Source organism: Phyllobates terribilis, unplaced genomic scaffold (assembly GCF_046119375.1).
Source record: "Phyllobates terribilis strain yellow unplaced genomic scaffold, ASM4611937v1 Scaffold_10__3_contigs__length_209671492, whole genome shotgun sequence".
In the NCBI taxonomy this organism is placed as follows: Eukaryota; Metazoa; Chordata; class Amphibia; order Anura; family Dendrobatidae; genus Phyllobates; species Phyllobates terribilis.
This window is the reverse complement of record NW_027362770.1, coordinates 180,675,926-180,696,485: the sequence shown is the minus strand read 5'-3', so window position 1 is coordinate 180,696,485 and position 20,560 is coordinate 180,675,926. Positions and strand designations below refer to the sequence as shown.

Sequence of the window (20,560 nt, the reverse complement as noted above, 5' to 3'; positions counted from 1 at the left end):
TGAAATACGCATCGTGTGAACACAGCCTAAAGATGATCCTTCTACAATGTGACAGCCCTTGACATATTTGTAGACAGCTATTAAGTCTCCTCTCAGTCTTCTTTTTTGCAAGCTAAACATTCCCAAATCCTGCAACCGTTCCTCATAGGACATGGTTTGCAGACCAGTCACCATTCTGGTCGCTCTTCTCTGAACTTGCTCCAGTTTGTCTATGTCTTTTTTAAAATGTGGTGCCCAAAACTGTACACAGTATTCCAGATGAGGTCTGACCAAAGAGGAGTAAAGACCGATAATGACTTCACGTGATCTAGACTGTATGCTTCTGTTAATACATCCCAGAATTGTATTTGCCTTTTTTGCTGCTGCATCACACTGTTGACTCATGTTCAGTCTATGATCTATTAGTATACCTAAGTCTTTTTCACATGTACTGTTGCTTAGCTCTATTCCTCCCATTCTGTATATGCGTTTTTCATTTTTATTGCCCAGATGTAGTACTTTGCATTTTTCCCTGTTAAAAACCATTCTGTTGGTTGCTGCCCACTGCTCCAGTTTATTTAGGTCTTTTTGAATCCTCTCTCTCTCTTCTCTAGTATTAGCTATCCCTCCTAGCTTTGTGTCATCAGCAAATTTAATCAGTTTACCCTCAATTCCTTCATCTAAATCATTGATAAAGATGTTGAACAATACAGGTCCCAGGACGGAGCCCTGTGGTACCCCGCTTGAGACATTCATCCAGCTGGATGTGAAGCCATTTACAACCACCCTTTGAGTCCGATCACTAAGCCAGTTATGAATCCACCTAACAGTTGCCTGGTCCATTGCATACTTGGTCATTTTTTCAATAAGGATGGTGTGAGATACTTTGTCAAATGCTTTGCTGAAGTCAAGATATACTATATCTACAGCATTTCCCTGATCCACCCAGTCAGTAATTCTGTCATAGAAGGAAATTAAGTTAGTCTGACATGACTTGTTAGTTACAAACCCATGCTGACTCTGGTTAATCACTTCATTCTTATCCATGTACTTACATACATGTTGTTTAATAATTTGTTCAAAGATCTTTCCTGGTATAGAAGTCAGACTCACCGGCCTAGGGTCTAACAACGGAACGGCAATATGGTGGGAAATAATTGCCGGCACCTGTCTTCTGCCAAGACGGTGAGAAAACCACCGAACTGTCAGGAAGAAGACCATGGGCCTCACACTTCTGAGGTAAAACGAAAACTGAGGTAAAAGAAAAGCTGAGCTCTGATTGGTTGCTGAGGTAAAATGGAACCTGACTCTGATTGGTTGCTGAGGTAAAATGAAAGCCGAGTCTGATTGGTTGATGCTGAGGTTAAAAAAAAAAAAAAAAAAGCTGAGCTCTGACTGGTTGCTGAGGTAAAATGGAAACTGACTCAGGTTGCTGAGGTAAAGTGAAACCCAAGTCTGATTGGTTGTTGCTGAGGTAAAAAAAAAAAAAAAAAGAAGCTGAGCTCTGATTGGTTGCTGAGGTAAAGTGAAAGCCGAGTCTGATTGGTTGTTGCTGAGGTAAAAAAAAAAAAAGCTGAGCTCTGATTGGTTGCTGAGGGTATAAAAGCAGTTTTCCTGTGAGGTATTTCTTATGACTTAGTCCGGATAAGCTTCATCCTGTACAGACGACACAAGGGGACAGCGGGCGACTCTGGCCTCACAATATGGGATGAGAGGACAAAATACAAGCGTCTGCCCCTTCTCTGAGGGTAGACATGTATATTAGAGTGAATACAGTATATACTATTAAGCCCTTCCCATTCCATGAGGTAAATATCCGTCAAGAAGAGGTTGCGGGTGTATGGAGCAGGCTCAGGAGCTGCGACCGCTGCTGTTTAACCACTTAAACACCACAGTCGATATCCTGGTGGGGTGTCCATCACCTTCTCCCCTCATGGAGTGACGATGCGTTGCTATGGCAGCCGGGGGGGGGGGCTATCGCAGACCCCGCCATCTTGGAGCTATTATGGTCAGCACAATTAATGTTGGAAAAACGCGATCAAAATGTCGAATTGACCCCAAAATAAACACCAGTGTTCGGCACACAAAATACAACAAGCCCCTACACAGCTCCAGCGACCGAAAAACACAAAAAGGTTGGAGTACTACAAAAATACCAAGTAACCAATTAAACTACAGCTTTCATTTTCCATGTTGCATTAGATTAAATGAAAGCCGGCATCTGATTGGTCACCATGGGTAACCACCTATTATGTGTCCCCTGCTGCTATTTATACGGGTTATTATAGACCGTACAGGAGATCACAGTGCAGCATTTACACCGGAAGGGGGCTGTGCACAGAGCTAAACGTTCGGGAAGCTGCGTTCCAGCGACCGGAAGTTGACTGCCCTTTGTCTTTATTGTCACAGCTGTTACAGTCCAGGTTAGGGGCGGGGCCGGAAGTGCGGAACAGTCGGGGCGGTTTGGTGTTTGGAGTCTGGGTGATGTGAGGCAGTGTGCACTGCAGCCAGGACAGAGCGGCGACATGCGGGGCCGGGGGATGATCACCGCGCTGGTGCTGCTGGGAGTGTCCTGCGTGGCCTCCGCGGGTAAGAAACCCCTGAGCCTGATATGTGCCCCTCTCCCCCCCATTATACCGGTGTCTGTGCCCTCTCCCCCCCCCCCCATTATACCGGTGTCTGTGCCCTCCCCCCCCCCCATTATACCGGTGTCTGTGCCCTCTCCCCCCCCCCATTATACCGGTGTCTGTGCCCTCTCCCCCCCCATTATACCGGTGTCTGTGCCCTCTCCCCCCCATTATACCGGTGTCTGTGCCCTCTCCCCCCCCCCATTATACCGGTGTCTGTGCCCTCTCCCCCCCCATTATACCGGTGTCTGTGCCCTCTCCCCCCCATTATACCGGTGTCTGTGCCCTCTCCTCCCCATTATACCGGTGTCTGTGCCCCTTCCCCCCCCCATTATACCGGTGTCTGTGCCCCTTCCCCCCCCCCCATTATACCGGTGTCTGTGCCCCTTCCCCCCCCCATTATACCGGTGTCTGTGCCCTCTCCCCCCCCATTATACCGGTGTCTGTGCCCTCTCCCCCCCCCCATTATACCGGTGTCTGTGCCCTCTCCCCCCCCCCCCCCCATTATACCGGTGTCTGTGCCCTCCCCCCCCCCCCCCCATTATACCGGTGTCTGTGCCCCCCCCCCCATTATACCGGTGTCTGTGCCCTCCCCCCCCCCCCCCATTATACCGGTGTCTGTGCCCTCTCCCTCTCCCCCCCATTATACGGGTGTCTGTGCCCTCTCCCTCTCCCCCCCATTATACGGGTGTCTGTGCCCTCTCCCCCCCCCCCCCATTATACGGGTGTCTGTGCCCTCTCCCCCCCCCCCCCCCCATTATACGGGTGTCTGTGCCCTCTCCCCCCCCCCCCCCCATTATACGGGTGTCTGTGCCCTCTCCCCCCCCCCCCCCCATTATACGGGTGTCTGTGCCCTCTCCCCCCCCCCCCCATTATACCGGTGTCTGTGCCCTCTCCCCCCCCCCCCCCCCCCATTATACCGGTGTCTGTGCCCTCTCCCCCCCCCCCCCATTATACCGGTGTCTGTGCCCTCTCCCCCCCCCCCCCCCCCCCCCCCCATTATACCGGTGTCTGTGCCCTCTCCCCCCCCCCCCCATTATACCGGTGTCTGTGCCCCTTCCCCCCCCATTATACCGGTGTCTGTGCCCCTTCCCCCCCCCATTATACCGGTGTCTGTGCCCCTTCCCCCCCCCCATTATACCGTTGTCTGTGCCCCTTCCCCCCCCATTATACCGGTGTCTGTGCCCCTTCCCCCCCCCATTATACCGGTGTCTGTGCCCCTTCCCCCCCCATTATACCGGTGTCTGTGCCCCTTCCCTCCCCCCCATTATACCGGTGTCTGTGCCCCTTCCCCCCCCCATTATACCGGTGTCTGTGCCCCTTCCCCCCCCCCATTATACCGGTGTCTGTGCCCCTCCCCCCCCCCCCATTATACCGGTGTCTGTGCCCCTTCCCCCCCCCCATTATACCGGTGTCTGTGCCCCTTCCCCCTATTATACCGGTGTCTGTGCCCCTCCCCCCTATTATACCAGTGTCTGTGCCCCTCCCCCCTATTATACCAGTGTCTGTGCCCCTCCCCCCTATTATACCAGTGTCTGTGCCCCTCCCCCCTATTATACCAGTGTCTGTGCCCCTCCCCCCTATTATACCAGTGTCTGTGCCCCTCCCCCCTATTATACCAGTGTCTGTGCCCCTCCCCCCTATTATACCAGTGTCTGTGCCCCTCCCCCCTATTATACCAGTGTCTGTGCCCCTCCCCCCTATTATACCAGTGTCTGTGCCCCTCCCCCCTATTATACCAGTGTCTGTGCCCCTCCCCCCTATTATACCAGTGTCTGTGCCCCTCCCCCCTATTATACCAGTGTCTGTGCCCCTCCCCCCTATTATACCAGTGTCTGTGCCCCTCCCCCCTATTATACCAGTGTCTGTGCCCCTCCCCCCCCTCCCTATTATACCAGTGTCTGTGCCCCTCCCCCCCCCTCCCTATTATACCAGTGTCTGTGCCCCTCCCCCCCCCTCCCTATTATACCAGTGTCTGTGCCCCTCCCCCCCTCCCTATTATACCAGTGTCTGGGCCCCTCCCCCCCTCCCTATTATACCAGTGTCTGGGCCCCTCCCCCCCCTATTATACCAGTGTCTGGGCCCCTCCCCCCCCTATTATACCAGTGTCTGTGCCCCTCCCCCCCTATTATACCAGTGTCTGTGCCCCTCCCCCCCCTATTATACCAGTGTCTGTGCCCCTCCCCCCCCTATTATACCAGTGTCTGTGCCCCCCCCTCCCTATTATACCAGTGTCTGTGCCCCTCCCCCCCTCCCTATTATACCAGTGTCTGTGCCCCTCCCCCCCTCCCTATTATACCAGTGTCTGTGCCCCTCCCCCCCTCCCTATTATACCAGTGTCTGTGCCCCCCCCTCCCTATTATACCAGTGTCTGTGCCCCTCCCTCCCCTCCCTATTATACCAGTGTCTGTGCCCCTCCCTCCCCTCCCTATTATACCAGTGTCTGTGCCCCTCCCTCCCCTCCCTATTATACCAGTGTCTGTGCCCCTCCCCCCCTCCCTATTATACCAGTGTCTGTGCCCCTCCCCCCCTCCCTATTATACCAGTGTCTGTGCCCCTCCCCCCCTCCCTATTATACCAGTGTCTGTGCCCCTCCCCCCCTCCCTATTATACCAGTGTCTGTGCCCCTCCCCCCCTCCCTATTATACCAGTGTCTGTGCCTCTCCCCCCCCCTATTATACCAGTGTCTGTGCCCCTCCCCCCCTATTATACCAGTGTCTGTGCCCCTCCCCCCCTATTATACCAGTGTCTGTGCCCCTCCCCCCCCTATTATACCAGTGTCTGTGCCCCTCCCCCCCCTATTATACCAGTGTCTGTGCCCCTCCCCCCCCTATTATACCAGTGTCTGTGCCCCTCCCCCCCCTATTATACCAGTGTCTGTGCCCCTCCCCCCCCTATTATACCAGTGTCTGTGCCCCTCCCCCCCCTATTATACCAGTGTCTGTGCCCCTCCCCCCCCCTATTATACCAGTGTCTGTGCCCCTCCCCCCCCTATTATACCAGTGTCTGTGCCCCTCCCCCCCCTATTATACCAGTGTCTGTGCCCCTCCCCCCCCTCCCTATTATACCAGTGTTTGTGCCCCTCCCCCCCCTATTATACCAGTGTCTGTGCCCCTCCCCCCTCTCTCTTCCCTTCCCCCATTACACCGCTGCCTGGGTGCTTCCCTCGTTGAACAGCGTGGGTCCGCTTCCACAGATGATACATGCTCTTCTGGTTCCATATTATGGGACCGTTGGTGAAGTTTCCAGTCCCTGTCAGCAAGCAGTGCCATGAGCGGTTCTCCTGTGTATTATTTAGGGTTTGGATTTAGCGGCTGCCTCCAGGGGATGAGATTGACCATCGGATCTTCTTCTCGGCCATTAGTGGACATCCTCGTTTCAGGGGGTTTTCTGTATGTAGGACAGATATTGGTGGGGGGTCTCTGCTTGCCCTGGCTGGGGGGCGGCAACTTCTTATTAGGTCGCTTTTCCCACTCCTCTGCCTGCATTAACGCTTTTCATGCCCGGTCACAAGTCTCGTAATGTGTTTGCTCTGATCTGTATTACTTGTGTCCTCCCTGATCCCCGGGGTCCGTTGTCGTGGAAATTCGGGTCGGATGTAGCCCGTGCGTCCATTTTCAGGTGTTTCTCATTTTAAAGGGGCGACTGCAATGTTTTTACACGGCCGGGAAAATTCCCAAACTTTTTTTTCGGTTCCTCTATCGCGTCAGCGGCCGCCCCCTCCTCCTCATCAACTAGTGAGGTTTATAGTAAGGGACAAGGATGTCATATTTTGTCTCTCGGGGGTTTTCCAACCTTAATGTCGGGGAAACTCCTGGAAATAAATTCCTGTCTTGGGGAAGCCCTCGAACAAACAAATATGCAAGTATTTACAGATCAGGTGCCCCAAAAAATGTACGAAAATACTCAGAGCCCAAAAGTCAGACCCCTGTGATAAATTGAGGCTCCAGATTACTTAATTTAGACCCCATATTTGAGCCATTAAGAAATGTGGACCCCCGAGTCGTCAAAATCCTGAATAAGTGTATGATCCAACCATTGGGTGATCTGTGTAATGGTTTCCTTAAGTAATCAGCATTGAGAAAATACTAAAATAGTATTATGTACCATCTACGAATGAAATATCCAGCCTTCTCACAGAACTTCCCTTTTCAAATGTCTTCTCAAAACATCTGCAGTTTCAGCGACCTGAAGGGCTAATTTTACTCCAGTGTTTTCCTCCTACCAGCAAAAGTGCGGGTTCTGCATTTTCTTGGAAATTACTTTCTTCCATAGAAAGTCAAATACTGTAAATATTATGTAACGTGATCACTGGGGGCATCATAGGAGGTGGGGTATCAGTGACACTGAGAATATAACTACTATAATACAGCCCCTATGTACAAGAATATAACTACTATAATACTGCCCCTATGTACAAGAATATAACTACTATAATACTGCCTCCTATGTACAAGAATATAACTACTATAATACTGCCCCTATGTACGAGACTATAACTACTATAATACTGCCCCCTATGTACAAGAATATAACTACTATAATACTGCTCCTATGTACAAGAATATAACTACTATAATACTGCCTCCTATGTACAAGAATATAACTACTATAATACTGCCCCTATGTACGAGACTATAACTACTATAATACTGCCCCCTATGTACAAGAATATAACTACTATAATACTGCCCCTATGTACAAGAATATAACTACTATAATACTGCCCCTATGTTTGAGGTCCAGGTCCATATTAATTCTTGCTGTCTCTTATTTCCAGGACTCGCAGAAGTGTCAGTGGGAAGGTTTGCGGACATTACGCTCAATCATTCCTCCCCCACAGAGTTCGTTCTACACAACATTCCCAGTAATGTCTCCTTCATCCTCTTCCAAGTGCACAGTCAGTATGTGAACATGACGCTGTCTGTCAGCAAGGTGCGTAACCCACGCGATCTGTATCACCTCCAGAGCTGCACTCACTATTCTGCTGGTGCAGTCACTGTGTACATACATTATATTACTGATCCTGAGTTACATCCTGTATTATACTCCAGAGCTGCACTCACTATTCTGCTGGTGCAGTTACTGTGTACATACATTACATTACTGATCCTGAGTTACATCCTGTATTATACTCCAGAGCTGCACTCACTATTCTGCTGGTGCAGTCACTGTGTACATACATTACTTTACATTACTGATCCTGAGTTACATCCTGTATTATACTCCAGAGCTGCACTCACTATTCTGCTGGAGTCACTGTGTACATACATTACATTACTGATCCTGAGTTACATCCTGTATTATACTCCAGAGCTGCACTCACTATTCTGCTGGAGTCACTGTGTACATACATTACATTACTGATCCTGAGTTACATCCTGTATTATACTCCAGAGCTGCACTCACTATTCTGCTGGTGCAGTCACTGTGTACATACATTACATTACTGATCCTGAGTTACATCCTGTATTATACTCCAGAGCTGCGCTCACTATTCTGCTGGTGCAGTCACTGTGTACATACATTACATTACTGATCCTGAGTTACATCCTGTATTATACTCCAGAGCTGCACTCACTCTTCTGCTGGTGCAGTCACTGTGTACATACATTACATTACTTATCCTGTACTGATCCTGAGTTACATCCTGTATTATACTCCAGAGCTGCACTCACTATTCTTCTGGTGCAGTCACTGTGTACATACATTACATTACTGATCCTGAGTTACCTTCTGTATTATACTCCAGAGCTGCACTCACTATTCTGCTGGTGCAGTTACTGTGTACATACATTACATTACTGATCCTGAGTTACATCCTGTATTATACTCCAGAGCTGCACTCACTATTCTGCTGGTGCAGTCTCTGTGTACATACATTACATTACTGATCCTGAGTTACATCCTGTATTATACTCCAGAGCTGCACTCACTATTCTGCTGGTGCAGTCTCTGTGTACATACATTACATTACTGATCCGGAGTTACCTTCTGTATTATACTCCAGAGCTGCACTCACTATTCTGCTGGTGCAGTTACTGTGTACATACATTACATTACTGATCCTGAGTTACATCCTGTATTATTCTCCAGAGCTGCACTCACTATTCTGCTGGTGCAGTCACTGTGTACATACATTACATTACTGATCCTGAGTTACATCCTGTATTATACTCCAGAGCTGCACTCACTATTCTGCTGGTGCAGTCTCTGTGTACATACATTACATTACTGATCCTGAGTTACATCCTGTATTATACTCCAGAGCTGCACTCACTATTCTGCTGGTGCAGTCACTGTGTACATACATTACATTACTGATCCTGAGTTACATCCTGTATTATACTCCACAGAGCTGCGCTCACTATTCTGCTTGTGCAGTCACTGTGTACATACATTACATTACTGATCCTGAGTTACATCCTGTATTATACTCCAGAGCTGCACTCACTATTCTGCTGGTGCAGTCACTGTGTACATACATTACATTACTGATCCTGAGTTACATCCTGTATTATACTCCAGAGCTGCAGTCACTATGTACATCCATTACATTACTGATCCTGAGTTACATCCTGTATTATACTCCAGAGCTGCACTCACTATTCTGCTGGTGCAGTCACTGTGTACATACAATACATTACTGATCCTGAGTTACCTCCTGTATTATACTCCAGAGCTGCACTCACTATTCTGCTGGTGCAGTCACTGTGTACATACATTACATTACTGATCCTGAGTTACATCCTGTATTATACTCCAGAGCTGCGCTCACTATTCTGCTGGTGCAGTCACTGTGTACATACATTACATTACTGATCCTGAGTTACATCCTGTATTATACTCCAGAGCTGCAGTCACTATGTACATCCATTACATTACTGATCCTGAGTTACATCCTGTATTATACTCCAGAGCTGCACTCACTATTCTGCTGGTGCAGTCACTGTGTACATACAATACATTACTGATCCTGAGTTACCTCCTGTATTATACTCCAGAGCTGCACTCACTATTCTGCTGGTGCAGTCACTGTGTACATACATTACATTACTGATCCTGAGATACATCCTGTATTATACTCCAGAGCTGCACTCACTATTCTGCTGGTGCAGTCTCTGTGTACATACATTACATTACTGATCCTGAGTTACATCCTGTATTATACTCCAGAGCTGCACTCACTATTCAGCTGGTGCAGTCACTGTGTACATACATTACTGATCCTGAGTTACATCCTGTATTATACTCCAGAGCTGCACTCTCTATTCTGCTGGTGCAGTCTCTGTGTACATACATTACATTACTGATCCTGAGTTATATCCTGTATTATACTCCAGAGCTGCTCTCACTATTCTGCTGGTGCAGTCACTGTATACATACATTACATTACTGATCCTAAGTTACATCCTGTATTATACTCCAGAGCTGCACTCACTATTCTGCTGGTGCAGTCTCTGTGTACATACATTGCATTACTGATCCTGAGTTACATCCTGTATTATACTCCAGAGCTGCGCTCACTATTCTGCTGGTGCAGTTACTGTATACATACATTACATTACTGATCCTGAGTTACATCCTGTATTATACTCCAGAGCTGCGCTCACTATTCTGCTGGTGCAGTCACTGTGTACATACATTACTGATCCTGAGTTACATCCTGTATTATACTCCACAGCTGCACTCACTATTCTGCTGGTGCAGTCTCTGTGTACATACATTACATTACTGATCCTGAGTTACATCCTGTATTATACTCCAGAGCTGCACTCACTGTGCTTATTCTCCTGCTTTCTCTCTTTTAGGTCCCGGCTATTAATGCCTCTGAGACTGGCAGTGATGCCGGCCTCCTGAGCGTCCTCACCCCCAGCCAGACCTCGTGCTCCTGGTACCTGGAGACTTCCTCCCCGGCTCCCCTGCTGGCGTCAGCTGTCACTGTCTCTTACTCCGAGCGAGGTAAGGACCGGCCTGACACATGGTGGAATATTTCTCTGGGTCACATCTTGTAGGAGGCGGCACGGCAGCCATATTGGTTGTCACTTTCCTGTCCACAGACCCGATTCCCGGCGCCTGTAACCTGGAGTTCAGTTTAGACATCGACCCTAACGTGCACCTGCAGTACAACCTGTACGAGACGGTGATCATGTTCGCACCGGCTAACCTGGGCCATGCCAGGTACGTATCATATCGGGGTCCTAGACAGGAGGGTGGGCGTCAGTTAGTCGGGGTGATTCCGTATGATTCTCCTCTGTAGAGCGGCGCAGCCTCCGCCCTGTGATGTCCAGACGGGCCAGGAATCCCGCTTTCGCCTCCAGTACGACGTCTACCAGTACTTCCTGCCGGAGAACAATCTGAATGACTCCGTGCTTCTGGCGCATCTGCAGAGGATGTCCCTGGTGCCACAGATCTCCGCCAACGGGGTGAAGGTAAGAGGATACTGAGGAGTATGTCCAATATCCCAGTTGGGCTAGGGTAGGTAAAGAGTCACAGATTAGGGGTTAATGCCATAATCCCTGGTTATTTAGGAAACAAAAGCAGTTGAAGCTAGTATCCCTGGTGGTCTAGGGCAAAAAGGGGTTAATGTCAATATTCCTGGTGGTGTAGGCCAGAGAAAAGGTTAGCGCCGGCATCCCTGAAGGTCTAGGGCAGAGAAGGGGTTGGTGTTAGCGTCCTTGGTGGTGTAGGGCAGAGAAGCAGTTAGCGTTGGCATCCCTGGTGGTCTAGGGCACAGAAGAGGTTAGCACCGTCGTCCCTAGTGGTCTAGGGCACAGAAGGACGTAACATTGGCGTCCCAGGTGGTCTAGGGTAGAGAAGGGCTTAGCATCGGCGTCCCTGGTGGTCTAGGGCACAGAAGGGGTTGGCGTCGGCGTCCCTGGTGGTCTAGGGCACAGAAGGGGTTGGCGTCGGCGTCCCTGGTGGTCTAGGGCACAGAAGGGGTTGGCGTCTGCGTCCCTGGTGGTCTAGGGCACAGAAGGGGTTGGCGTCTGCGTCCCTGGTGGTCTAGGGCACAGAAGGGGTTGGCGTCTGCGTCCCTGGTGGTCTAGGGCACAGAAGGGGTTGGCGTCTGCGTCCCTGGTGGTCTAGGGCACAGAAGGGGTTGGCGTCTGCGTCCCTGGTGGTCTAGGGTGGAGGAGTTACTACAGACACAGTCCCCTGTGTTGGGGCAGAGCGGTTGGGGGGGGTCTCTGCTGAATCCTTCTAATGGGGCTGTTATGTTCCCAGCTGGCCACTCTGACTTCCAGCGACAGAACCACCATGTCCTTCTCCTCGGTCCCCGGACAAGGAGTTATCTACAGCGTGGTGGTCCGTGATCCCGTCCTGAACACGTCGGCAGCCTATGTGCCCGTTCACACATATGCCTGCAACTTCACCGCAGCCATGGACAGCTGCACCACCCTGGGTAAGGAGAGTGAGGGGCGTTGGGGGGCGTCAGCAGGACGTGGATGGGGTCACGTTACAATCCGGGCCCTCACCGTCGGGCCCCGCAATGTTATAATATTCTCTTCCCTTTGCAGGTAAAGTGTCAACCAAAGTCTTCTTCACCTTCTGCGCCATCTTCGGCCTCCTCATCTGCTTCTTCGGCCACCGCTGTCTTAAGCTCGGTAAGTCCCCCTCTGTGTCCTCCGCCCCGGTGTGTCAGAGGCCTCCACGCCCCGCGGACCGTCATCATCTCTGCGTTTTCTCTCCAGGTTTCTTCTGTATGGGGTTTATCATCTTCGGCTTCTTCATGTTCCTCCTCCTCACAAGTGTCACACATCTCAACCATGACGGTAAGACATTGTGTTTTCAGGAAGTAGCTGTCAGCCATGTTCCTCCAGGCAGACAATGTGTCTGTCATATTGGGTTTTCTTGAGGTTTTCTCAGAGACACTCAGCTCTTCTTGGTAGGTAACCTCTAAGGCCACAGCTATCCATCTCAAGAGGCTCCACATATTCCCTCCTTTAGCTCCTCTTGGCAGCCAATCACAAGTTGGGGCAATAACTTAAACTAGTAACCATTGTCAACCATGTTAGTTCTCATAGGGCTGCTCTTTCTGTCACCCGGTCACAGAAGCTATTCCTTGTCCTCTCTTAGCTCCTCCTGGCAGTCATTCTCTAGGTGAAGAATCAGCTGTCTTGATTGTTACCGCTGTCGGCCATATTAGTTCTTTTTGGGGGGCTGTTATTTCAGTCATTCACAGGCTCCTCCCCCTCCTGTTTTTAGATACAATTGGTAGCCAATCACAGTCCGGGGGGGGACTCTCGCTATTCCTGTCACTGTGTAGAGAGGGACTAGTTTATGTCCGTGGAGTTTGACTCTGTCCAGTATAACCTGCCACCATTTTTCTTTCTGCAGCTCGTCTGTCGCTGACTGCGCTGGCCGGGGTTGTCGGAGGGATCCTGCTAGCCGGTTACTGGTGGAGATTCGGCTGCGTTTACCTCTGTATAATGCTGGTGGGGCTGGTGCTGGGATTCCTGGTGTCGTCCATTGTGTTCTTCACCCCAATAGGTAAAGTATAAAGTTCTACGATGCATTCCAACATGGCTGCTATAAGGGAGGAGGGGGGCGGAGACTGCCCATTCCGGAAATCTGCTTATTCATTCTATAACGCTGCGGGGTCAGCGGCGGTCTCTGCCTGCGGCGTACAAACTGTATGTGATGATCTCCCAGCTCTGCACTGTGCCGCAGGGTCAGACCTGTCAATCACTCTGCAGCCCCGCCCACATCCAGCTGCAAGCCCTGTGAACCTACAGTATCTCTCCCTCTCGTACCGGCCCTGTTAAACTTGATATTGACTTTTTTGTGTCCTTTCCGCAGGCGAATATTCCTCCTTCCGGAACGACAGCATATTCTGGTTGACGTTCGCCTGTATCACCCTGATGGTGCCGGCGTTTCTGCTCCCCTTCCCCAAAATAGTGAGTATTATCAGGGCGGGATCCCTTTAAGTAAAGTTGTATATTATCTGCCGGACCGTGAGAGTCGCTGCTACCGTCATGTGATGTCATCCGCGTGTTGCTCAATTAACTGTTTCTCGTGGACAACGGTACGCAGCTCACATGATGAGAAGTGGGATCACGGCGCCCCTTGTGGCTGATTTGAGTTGTGCAATATATATATTTTTTTCCACAATTCACTGTATGATGTCTAAAAGACAGGTCACATGTCCGCGTGTGACACAAAGGTCAGTGGAAAACATGTGAAAAAGTTGTCCACTAATGTTTTGCTTTTCAAGCCGATATAGATATAATATATCGATCTATATCTATGTGTGTGTATATACACTGCTCAACAAAATAAAGGGAACACTCCAATAACACATCCTAGATCTGAATGAATGAAATATTCTCATTGAATACTTTGTTCTGTACAAAGCTGAATGTGCTGACAACAAAATCACACAAAAATCATCAATGGAAATCACATTTATTAACCAATGGAGGCCTGGATATGGAGTCACCCCCAAAACTAAAGTGGAAAAACACACTACAGGCTGATTTAACTTTGATGTAATGTCCTTAAAACAAGTCAAAATGAGGCTGAGTATTGTGTGTGGCCTCCACGTGCCTGTATGACCTCCCTACAACGCCTGGGCATGCTCCTGATGAGGCTGAGTATTGTGTGTGGCCTCCACGTGCCTGTATGACCTCCCTACCACGCCTGGGCATGCTCCTGATGAGGCTGAGTATTGTCTGTGGCCTCCACGTGCCTGTATGACCTCCCTACAACGCCTGGGCATGCTCCTGATGAGGCTGAGTATTGTGTGTGGCCTCCACGTGCCTGTATGACCTCCCTACAACGCCTGGGCATGCTCCTGATGAGGCTGAGTATTGTGTGTGGCCTCCACGTGCCTGTATGACCTCCCTACAATGCCTGGGCATGCTCCTGATGAGGCTGAGTATTGTGTGTGGCCTCCACGTGCCTGTATGACCTCCCTACAACGCCTGGGCATGCTCCTGATGAGGCTGAGTATTGTGTGTGGCCTCCACGTGCCTGTATGACCTCCCTACAACACCTGGGCATGCTCCTGATGAGGCTGAGTATTGTGTGTGGCCTCCACGTGCCTGTATGACCTCCCTACAACACCTGGGCATGCTCCTGATGAGGCTGAGTATTGTGTGTGGCCTCCACATGCCTGTATGACCTCCCTACAACGCCTGGGCATGCTCCTGATGAGGCTGAGTATTGTGTGTGGCCTCCACATGCCTGTATGACCTCCCTACAACGCCTGGGCATGCTCCTGATGAGGCTGAGTATTGTGTGTGGCCTCCACATGCCTGTATGACCTCCCTACAACGCCTGGGCATGCTCCTGATGAGGCTGAGTATTGTGTGTGGCCTCCACATGCCTGTATGACCTCCCTACAACGCCTGGGCATGCTCCTGATGAGGCTGAGTATTGTGTGTGGCCTCCACGTGCCTGTATGACCTCCCTACAACGCCTGGGCATGCTCCTGATGAGGCTGAGTATTGTGTGTGGCCTCCACGTGCCTGTATGACCTCCCTACAACGCCTGGGCATGCTCCTGATAAGGCTGAGTATTGTGTGTGGCCTCCACGTGTCTGTATGACCTCCCTACAACGCCTGGGCATGCCCCTGATGAGGCTGAGTATTGTGTGTGGCCTCCACGTGCCTGTATGACCTCCCTACAACGCCTGGGCATGCTCCTGATAAGGCTGAGTATTGTGTGTGGCCTCCACGTGTCTGTATGACCTCCCTACAACGCCTGGGCATGCCCCTGATGAGGCTCAGTATTGTGTGTGGCCTCCACGTGCCTGTATGACCTCCCTACAATGCCTGGGCATGCTCCTGATGAGGTTGAGTATTGTGTGTGGCCTCCACGTGCCTGTATGACCTCCCTACAACGCCTGGGCATGCTCCTGATGAGGCTGAGTATTGTGTGTGGCCTCCACGTGCCTGTATGACCTCCCTACAACGCCTGGGCATGCTCCTGATGAGGCTGAGTATTGTGTGTGGCCTCCACGTGCCTGTATGACCTCCCTACAACGCCTGGGCATGCTCCTGATGAGGCTGAGTATTGTGTGTGGCCTCCACGTGCCTGTATGACCTCCCTACAACGCCTGGGCATGCTCCTGATGAGGTTGAGTATTGTGTGTGGCCTCCACGTGCCTGTATGACCTCCGTACAACGCCTGGGCATGCTTCTGATGAGGCTGAGTATTGTGTGTGGCCTCCACGTGCCTGTATGACCTCCCTACAACGCCTGGGCATGCTCCTGATGAGGTTGAGTATTGTGTGTGGCCTCCACGTGCCTGTATGACCTCCCTACAACCCCTGGGCATGCTCCTGATGAGGTTGCGGATGGTCTCCTGTGGGATCTCCTCCCAAACCTGGACTAAAGCATCCGCTATCTCCTGGACAGTCTGTGGTGCAACGTGACGTTGGTGGATGGAGCGAGACATGATGTCCCAGATGTGCTCAATCGGATTCAGGTCTGGGGAACGGGCGGGCCAGTCCATAGCTTCAATGCCTTCATCTTGCAGGAACGGCTGACACACTCCAGCCACATGAGGTCTGGCATTGTCCTGCATTAGGAGGAACCCAGGGCCAACCGCACCAGCATATGGTCTCACAAGGGGTCTGAGGATCTTATCTCGGTACCTAATGGCAGTCAGGCTACCTCTGGCGAGCACATGGAGGGCTGTGCGCCCCTCCAAAGAAATGCCACCCCACACCATTACTGACCCACTGCCAAACCGGTCATGCTGAAGGATGTTGCAGGCAGCAGATTGCTCTCCACGGCGTCTCCAGACTCTGTCACGTCTGTCACATGTGCTCAGTGTGAACCTGCTTTCATCTGTGAAGAGCACAGGGCGCCAGTGGCGACTTTGCCAATCCTGGTGTTCTGTCTCAAATGCCAAGCGTCCTACACGGTGTTGGGCTGTGAGCACAACCCCATCTGTGGACGTCGGGCCCTCATACCACCCTCATGGAGTCGGTTTCTAACCGTTTGTGCAAACACATGCACATTTGTGGCCTGCTGGAGGTCATTTTGCAGGGCTCTGGCCGTGCTCCCCCTGTTCCTCCTTGCACAAAGGCGGAGGTAGCGGTCCTGCTGCTGGGTTGTTGCCCTCCTATGGCCCCCTCCACGTCTCCTGGTGTGCTGGCCTGTCTCCTGGTAGTGCTCCCAGCCTCTGGACACTACACTGACAGACACAGCAAACCTTCTTGCCACAGCTCGCATTGATGTGCCATCCTGGATGAGCTGCACTACCTGAGCAACTTCTGTGGGTTGTAAAGTTCGTCTCATGCTACCACGAGTGTGAAAGCACAACCAACATTCAAAAGTGACCAAAACATCAGCCAGAAAGCATTGGTACTGAGATGTGGTCTGTGGTCCCCACCTGCAGAACTACTCCTTTATTGAGGGTGTCTTGATAATTGCCAATTATTTCCATCTATTGTCTATTCCATTTGCACAACAGCATGTGAAATTGATTGTCAATCAGTGTTGCTTCCTAAGTGGACAGTTTGATTTCACAGAAGTTTGATTTACTTGGAGTTATATTCTGTTGTTTAAGTGTTCCCTTTATATTTTTGGTGTGTGTGTGTGTATATATATATATGTATGTACAGAATTTTTCTTGAATTTTTTCTTACTATTAAATTTATTATTGCTATATATTACTTTTATTAATAATTTTATTGCTAATTACTATTTATTTTTATTATTTTTATCATTAATAAAGAAAATGATAGTAAGTTTTATTACAATTTTAATAGTAAGATAGATATATATATTACTATTAATAGTAATTGAAATATTTTATTGTATTAATAGCAATGTGTTATATATAAATTAAGAGTAATACAATTAATATATAAATTTGCAGTACTATTTTATTTTTTATTAGTAATTTATAAAAATAATAAAAAAACACATTAATATTTGTTTTATTAATTGCATTATTTTTTTTAATATAATTTGATCACAATATGCTTTCCCACTTGCTGGAATCCCAGTGATCGGCTACGATCTGCTGTGTAATCTGGCAAGTGTTCACTTTCCCTGCAGCACCCCCACAGGTGAAATGAAGTAGTACGCTTTGTATTCATGTCATAACATTGATCACTTTGGGGATTTCCTCCCAGGGTGAGAGGCTCTCTTAGTACTGTTGACTCAAACTAGGAGAATCTCAGTTCTGTCTTGGAGCTGTATACACAAAACGAGAGAAAAGTCTTAATAATTAGTTTGCGGATTTTTTTATCTTTTAATGATTGGATGTAATCCGAGTGATTGCATAAGTATACACACGTTGTGGGTACTGATGTGATTTCTTTCCCCCGACAGCTGAACATCCTGAGCTGCGGTGCAGTCGGCTCCTATGTGGTGGTGCTGGCGGTTGACAGTTATGTGTACACCAGTCTCAGCTACATCACGCTAAATGTCCTGAAGAGGGCGCTAAGCAGAGACTTCAGTGCGGCCTACAGCAGCGTGCCGTTCCAGAGAAACGGTAAGGGAAAAGTCTGCCGTCACATCCGGCCACAGCTGCAGTGTAAATCATGGTGGTAGGAAGGGATCAGAGCTGCAGTGTAAACCACAGTGGAAAAGGTCATCTGCAGTGTAAATCATGGTGGGGGGAAGGGGTCAGAGCTGCTGTGTAAATCATGGTGGGGGGAAGGGGTCAGAGCTGCTGTGTAAATCATGGTGGGGGGAAGGGGTCAGAGCTGCTGTGTAAATCATGGTGGGGGGAAGGGGTCAGAGCTGCAGTCTAAATCATGGTGGGGGGAAGGGGTCAGAGCTGCAGTGTAAACCACAGTGGAAAAGGTCATCTGCAGTGTAAATCATGGTGGGGGGAAGGGGGTCAGAGCTGCTGTGTAAATCATGGTGGGGGGAAGGGGTCAGAGCTGCAGTGTAAATCATGGTGGAGAGGATCAGAGCTGCCCTTTGTTTGCGTGGACACATTTGGCTCCCGCTTCTGTTCCCCTGTAGCTCCTCCTGTCGGCACCGCGAGGCGTCACTAGAGGACACAGTTCTCCAAAAATGTATAGAAGAGCTGAGAAAACCTGATGTCTTTCTTTCTTGTCCTCCGCAGACTTCATCATCATGGCGGTCTGGTTGATCCTCGCAGTCGGCGGTGTCTTCACCCAGCTGTACCGGGAGAGGGAGCGGCCGGCTTTCCCCCCGACCCCCTACGTGGTGTGGAAGCGGCGGCGGGAGCGGCGGATCACCAACATCCTGGATCCCAGCCACCACATGCCGCCCCTAAAGGATCGGATCCGGGCCGGCCTGGCGGAGTTCAGAGATTACTTCCGCCAGCCGCAGTCGCGGGGGGAGAGGACGCCCCTGCTGCTATAGCCCAAGGCGGGACTCGTCACCGCTGCGGAGCCGTCGCAGGGAGCTGCCTGCTCAGACGTGCTTACATAGGACTGCACGGGGGCAGGGCTCAGTATTATGCTGCGGCGTCTACCCATGGACTACTGACGCCATTAGCTGCTTTATATGATGGCGACCCAAAGTGTTTATGGCGTTGTTAGAGGGGGTTCTCCCCAGAAATCCGATTACTAAAGCCGCAGATGATGGCGGAAAGCTCAGGACGAGCAGCGCTCCTACCACGGCTCAATGCCAGCAAGCTGGGCTAAAGGCCTGAAGATCACTTTGTCTATCCAGGTCCTGGCATTTCTCCTATCCTGCTTTATTAATCAGATCAGTGGAGTACCCCTTTAAATAACGCCAGATGGTTGTATTTTCACAGACATTCCTCCAGTGTTGCACATTTCTTCTCTTTTTTTTTTTTTTTTTTTCTACCACAGCGGTGACTTGGAAACACTATGGCGGTGCTATATCATTTTTTTTTTTTTTTTTTTTTCTTAAAGGGGTTTTCCAGAAGTTTATAAAAACACTCATAGATTAAAACACATGTCTATTGCAGGTTAGCGCTATATTTTATAAAACTCTGGAGTGCCCCTTTAATGGAGGGGGTCAACCACTCACAGGAGAATGGCATGCGCCGACCGCCTGGGGCACGGCTGGGAGTTGTGATTTTTGCAGCAGCAGCCAGAGGCTGGAGACCGCCGCCGCTCTTCTATTACTGCCCCCCCCCCCGGCCGCCGCCTCGGTTATCCGCCTTATACCACTATCACGGACGCTTCTCTCAGGGCTCGCTCCGCACTCGCCTCCCGATAATAACCGCGTCTTTTCTGTGTGTTTTTTCATATTCTGAATTTTTTTGTAAGGTAAAGTTATTCACTGAGAAAAAAACAAAAGTATTACTAAATGTGTCATTACCAGGAATAAAGTGTCACTTTGCAATTTTTTATTTGTTTTATTTTTAGTTTTTTTGTAAAGGGACCTTGTGTGCAAGAAAAAAATGACAACCAAAATTCCATCTCAAAAGCTTAGAGCAGTTGGGCATGAGAACCCGATTCTGGCGATGTATCACTTACTGGGCTGCTTGCTGTAGTATTGATTAAAATCCCTGTTTTCTCTAATAAACCCCCCCCACGACAGCACACCGGAGGATGTAACCCCACCCTAATAGGGACAGGAAGAGGTTAAATAGCCCCCTCCCACATCCTCCCGCCAGTGTTCTTTCCTGTCCCTATCAGGGATGAAGAGGTCATCCTCGGTGTGCTGGGCCGGTGGCAGGCACTGGGTTTTTCCTCAGTGCCTGCCACCGGCCCAGCACCGGGCAGCTGCAAGCCGGGCAGCGGGGGATCGATCGGCTTACCTCTTCTCCTCGTTGGCGCTGCTCCCGTCTCCCCTGGAATCGGGACCTTCTCCTCCAGTCCGCACCTTCGGGCAAGGTCTGCAGGATTTTCGGACCGGAGGCCTCTCTGAGCTCTCCGGCCCATCTCCTCCTCCCATCATCTCTCCCCCCGCTGAAAGCGTGGGCGACGCTTATCTCCTGGATATGGAGCCCATGCAACCGCTGCGCCGGAAGTGACGGACGCCGAACAGTGGATGATGACGTCACTTCCGGTGGTTTGTGCATTCCACGGTGGAACGCAG

The 20,560-nt window shown here is 50.2% G+C and overlaps 1 protein-coding gene across 1 annotated transcript; it reads left to right on the top strand.

The window, feature by feature from the left end:
- Positions 1-2,374: 2,374 nt before the first annotated feature.
- TM7SF3 (transmembrane 7 superfamily member 3) lies at positions 2,375-19,866 on the top strand. The gene is made up of 12 exons (XM_073649346.1): positions 2,375-2,568; positions 7,387-7,541; positions 10,418-10,568; positions 10,667-10,787; positions 10,867-11,038; positions 11,835-12,012; positions 12,128-12,214; positions 12,302-12,382; positions 12,948-13,100; positions 13,410-13,507; positions 17,900-18,062; positions 18,645-19,866. Exons 1-12 carry the CDS (start codon positions 2,505-2,507, stop codon positions 18,905-18,907), a joined length of 1,686 nt encoding a protein of 561 aa, XP_073505447.1. The 5' UTR covers positions 2,375-2,504; the 3' UTR covers positions 18,908-19,866.
- The last annotated feature ends 694 nt before the right edge of the window (positions 19,867-20,560 follow it).

Excerpts from the sequence above, each read along its gene's own strand:
- TM7SF3 (XM_073649346.1), top strand. The coding sequence starts at position 2,505 with ATGCGGGGCCGGGGGATGATCACCGCGCTGGTGCTGCTGGGAGTGTCC. Across the intron at positions 12,383-12,947 it reads CACACATCTCAACCATGACG|CTCGTCTGTCGCTGACTGCG; the intron begins GTAAGACATTGT and ends TTCTTTCTGCAG. Across the intron at positions 18,063-18,644 it reads CGTGCCGTTCCAGAGAAACG|ACTTCATCATCATGGCGGTC; the intron begins GTAAGGGAAAAG and ends TGTCCTCCGCAG.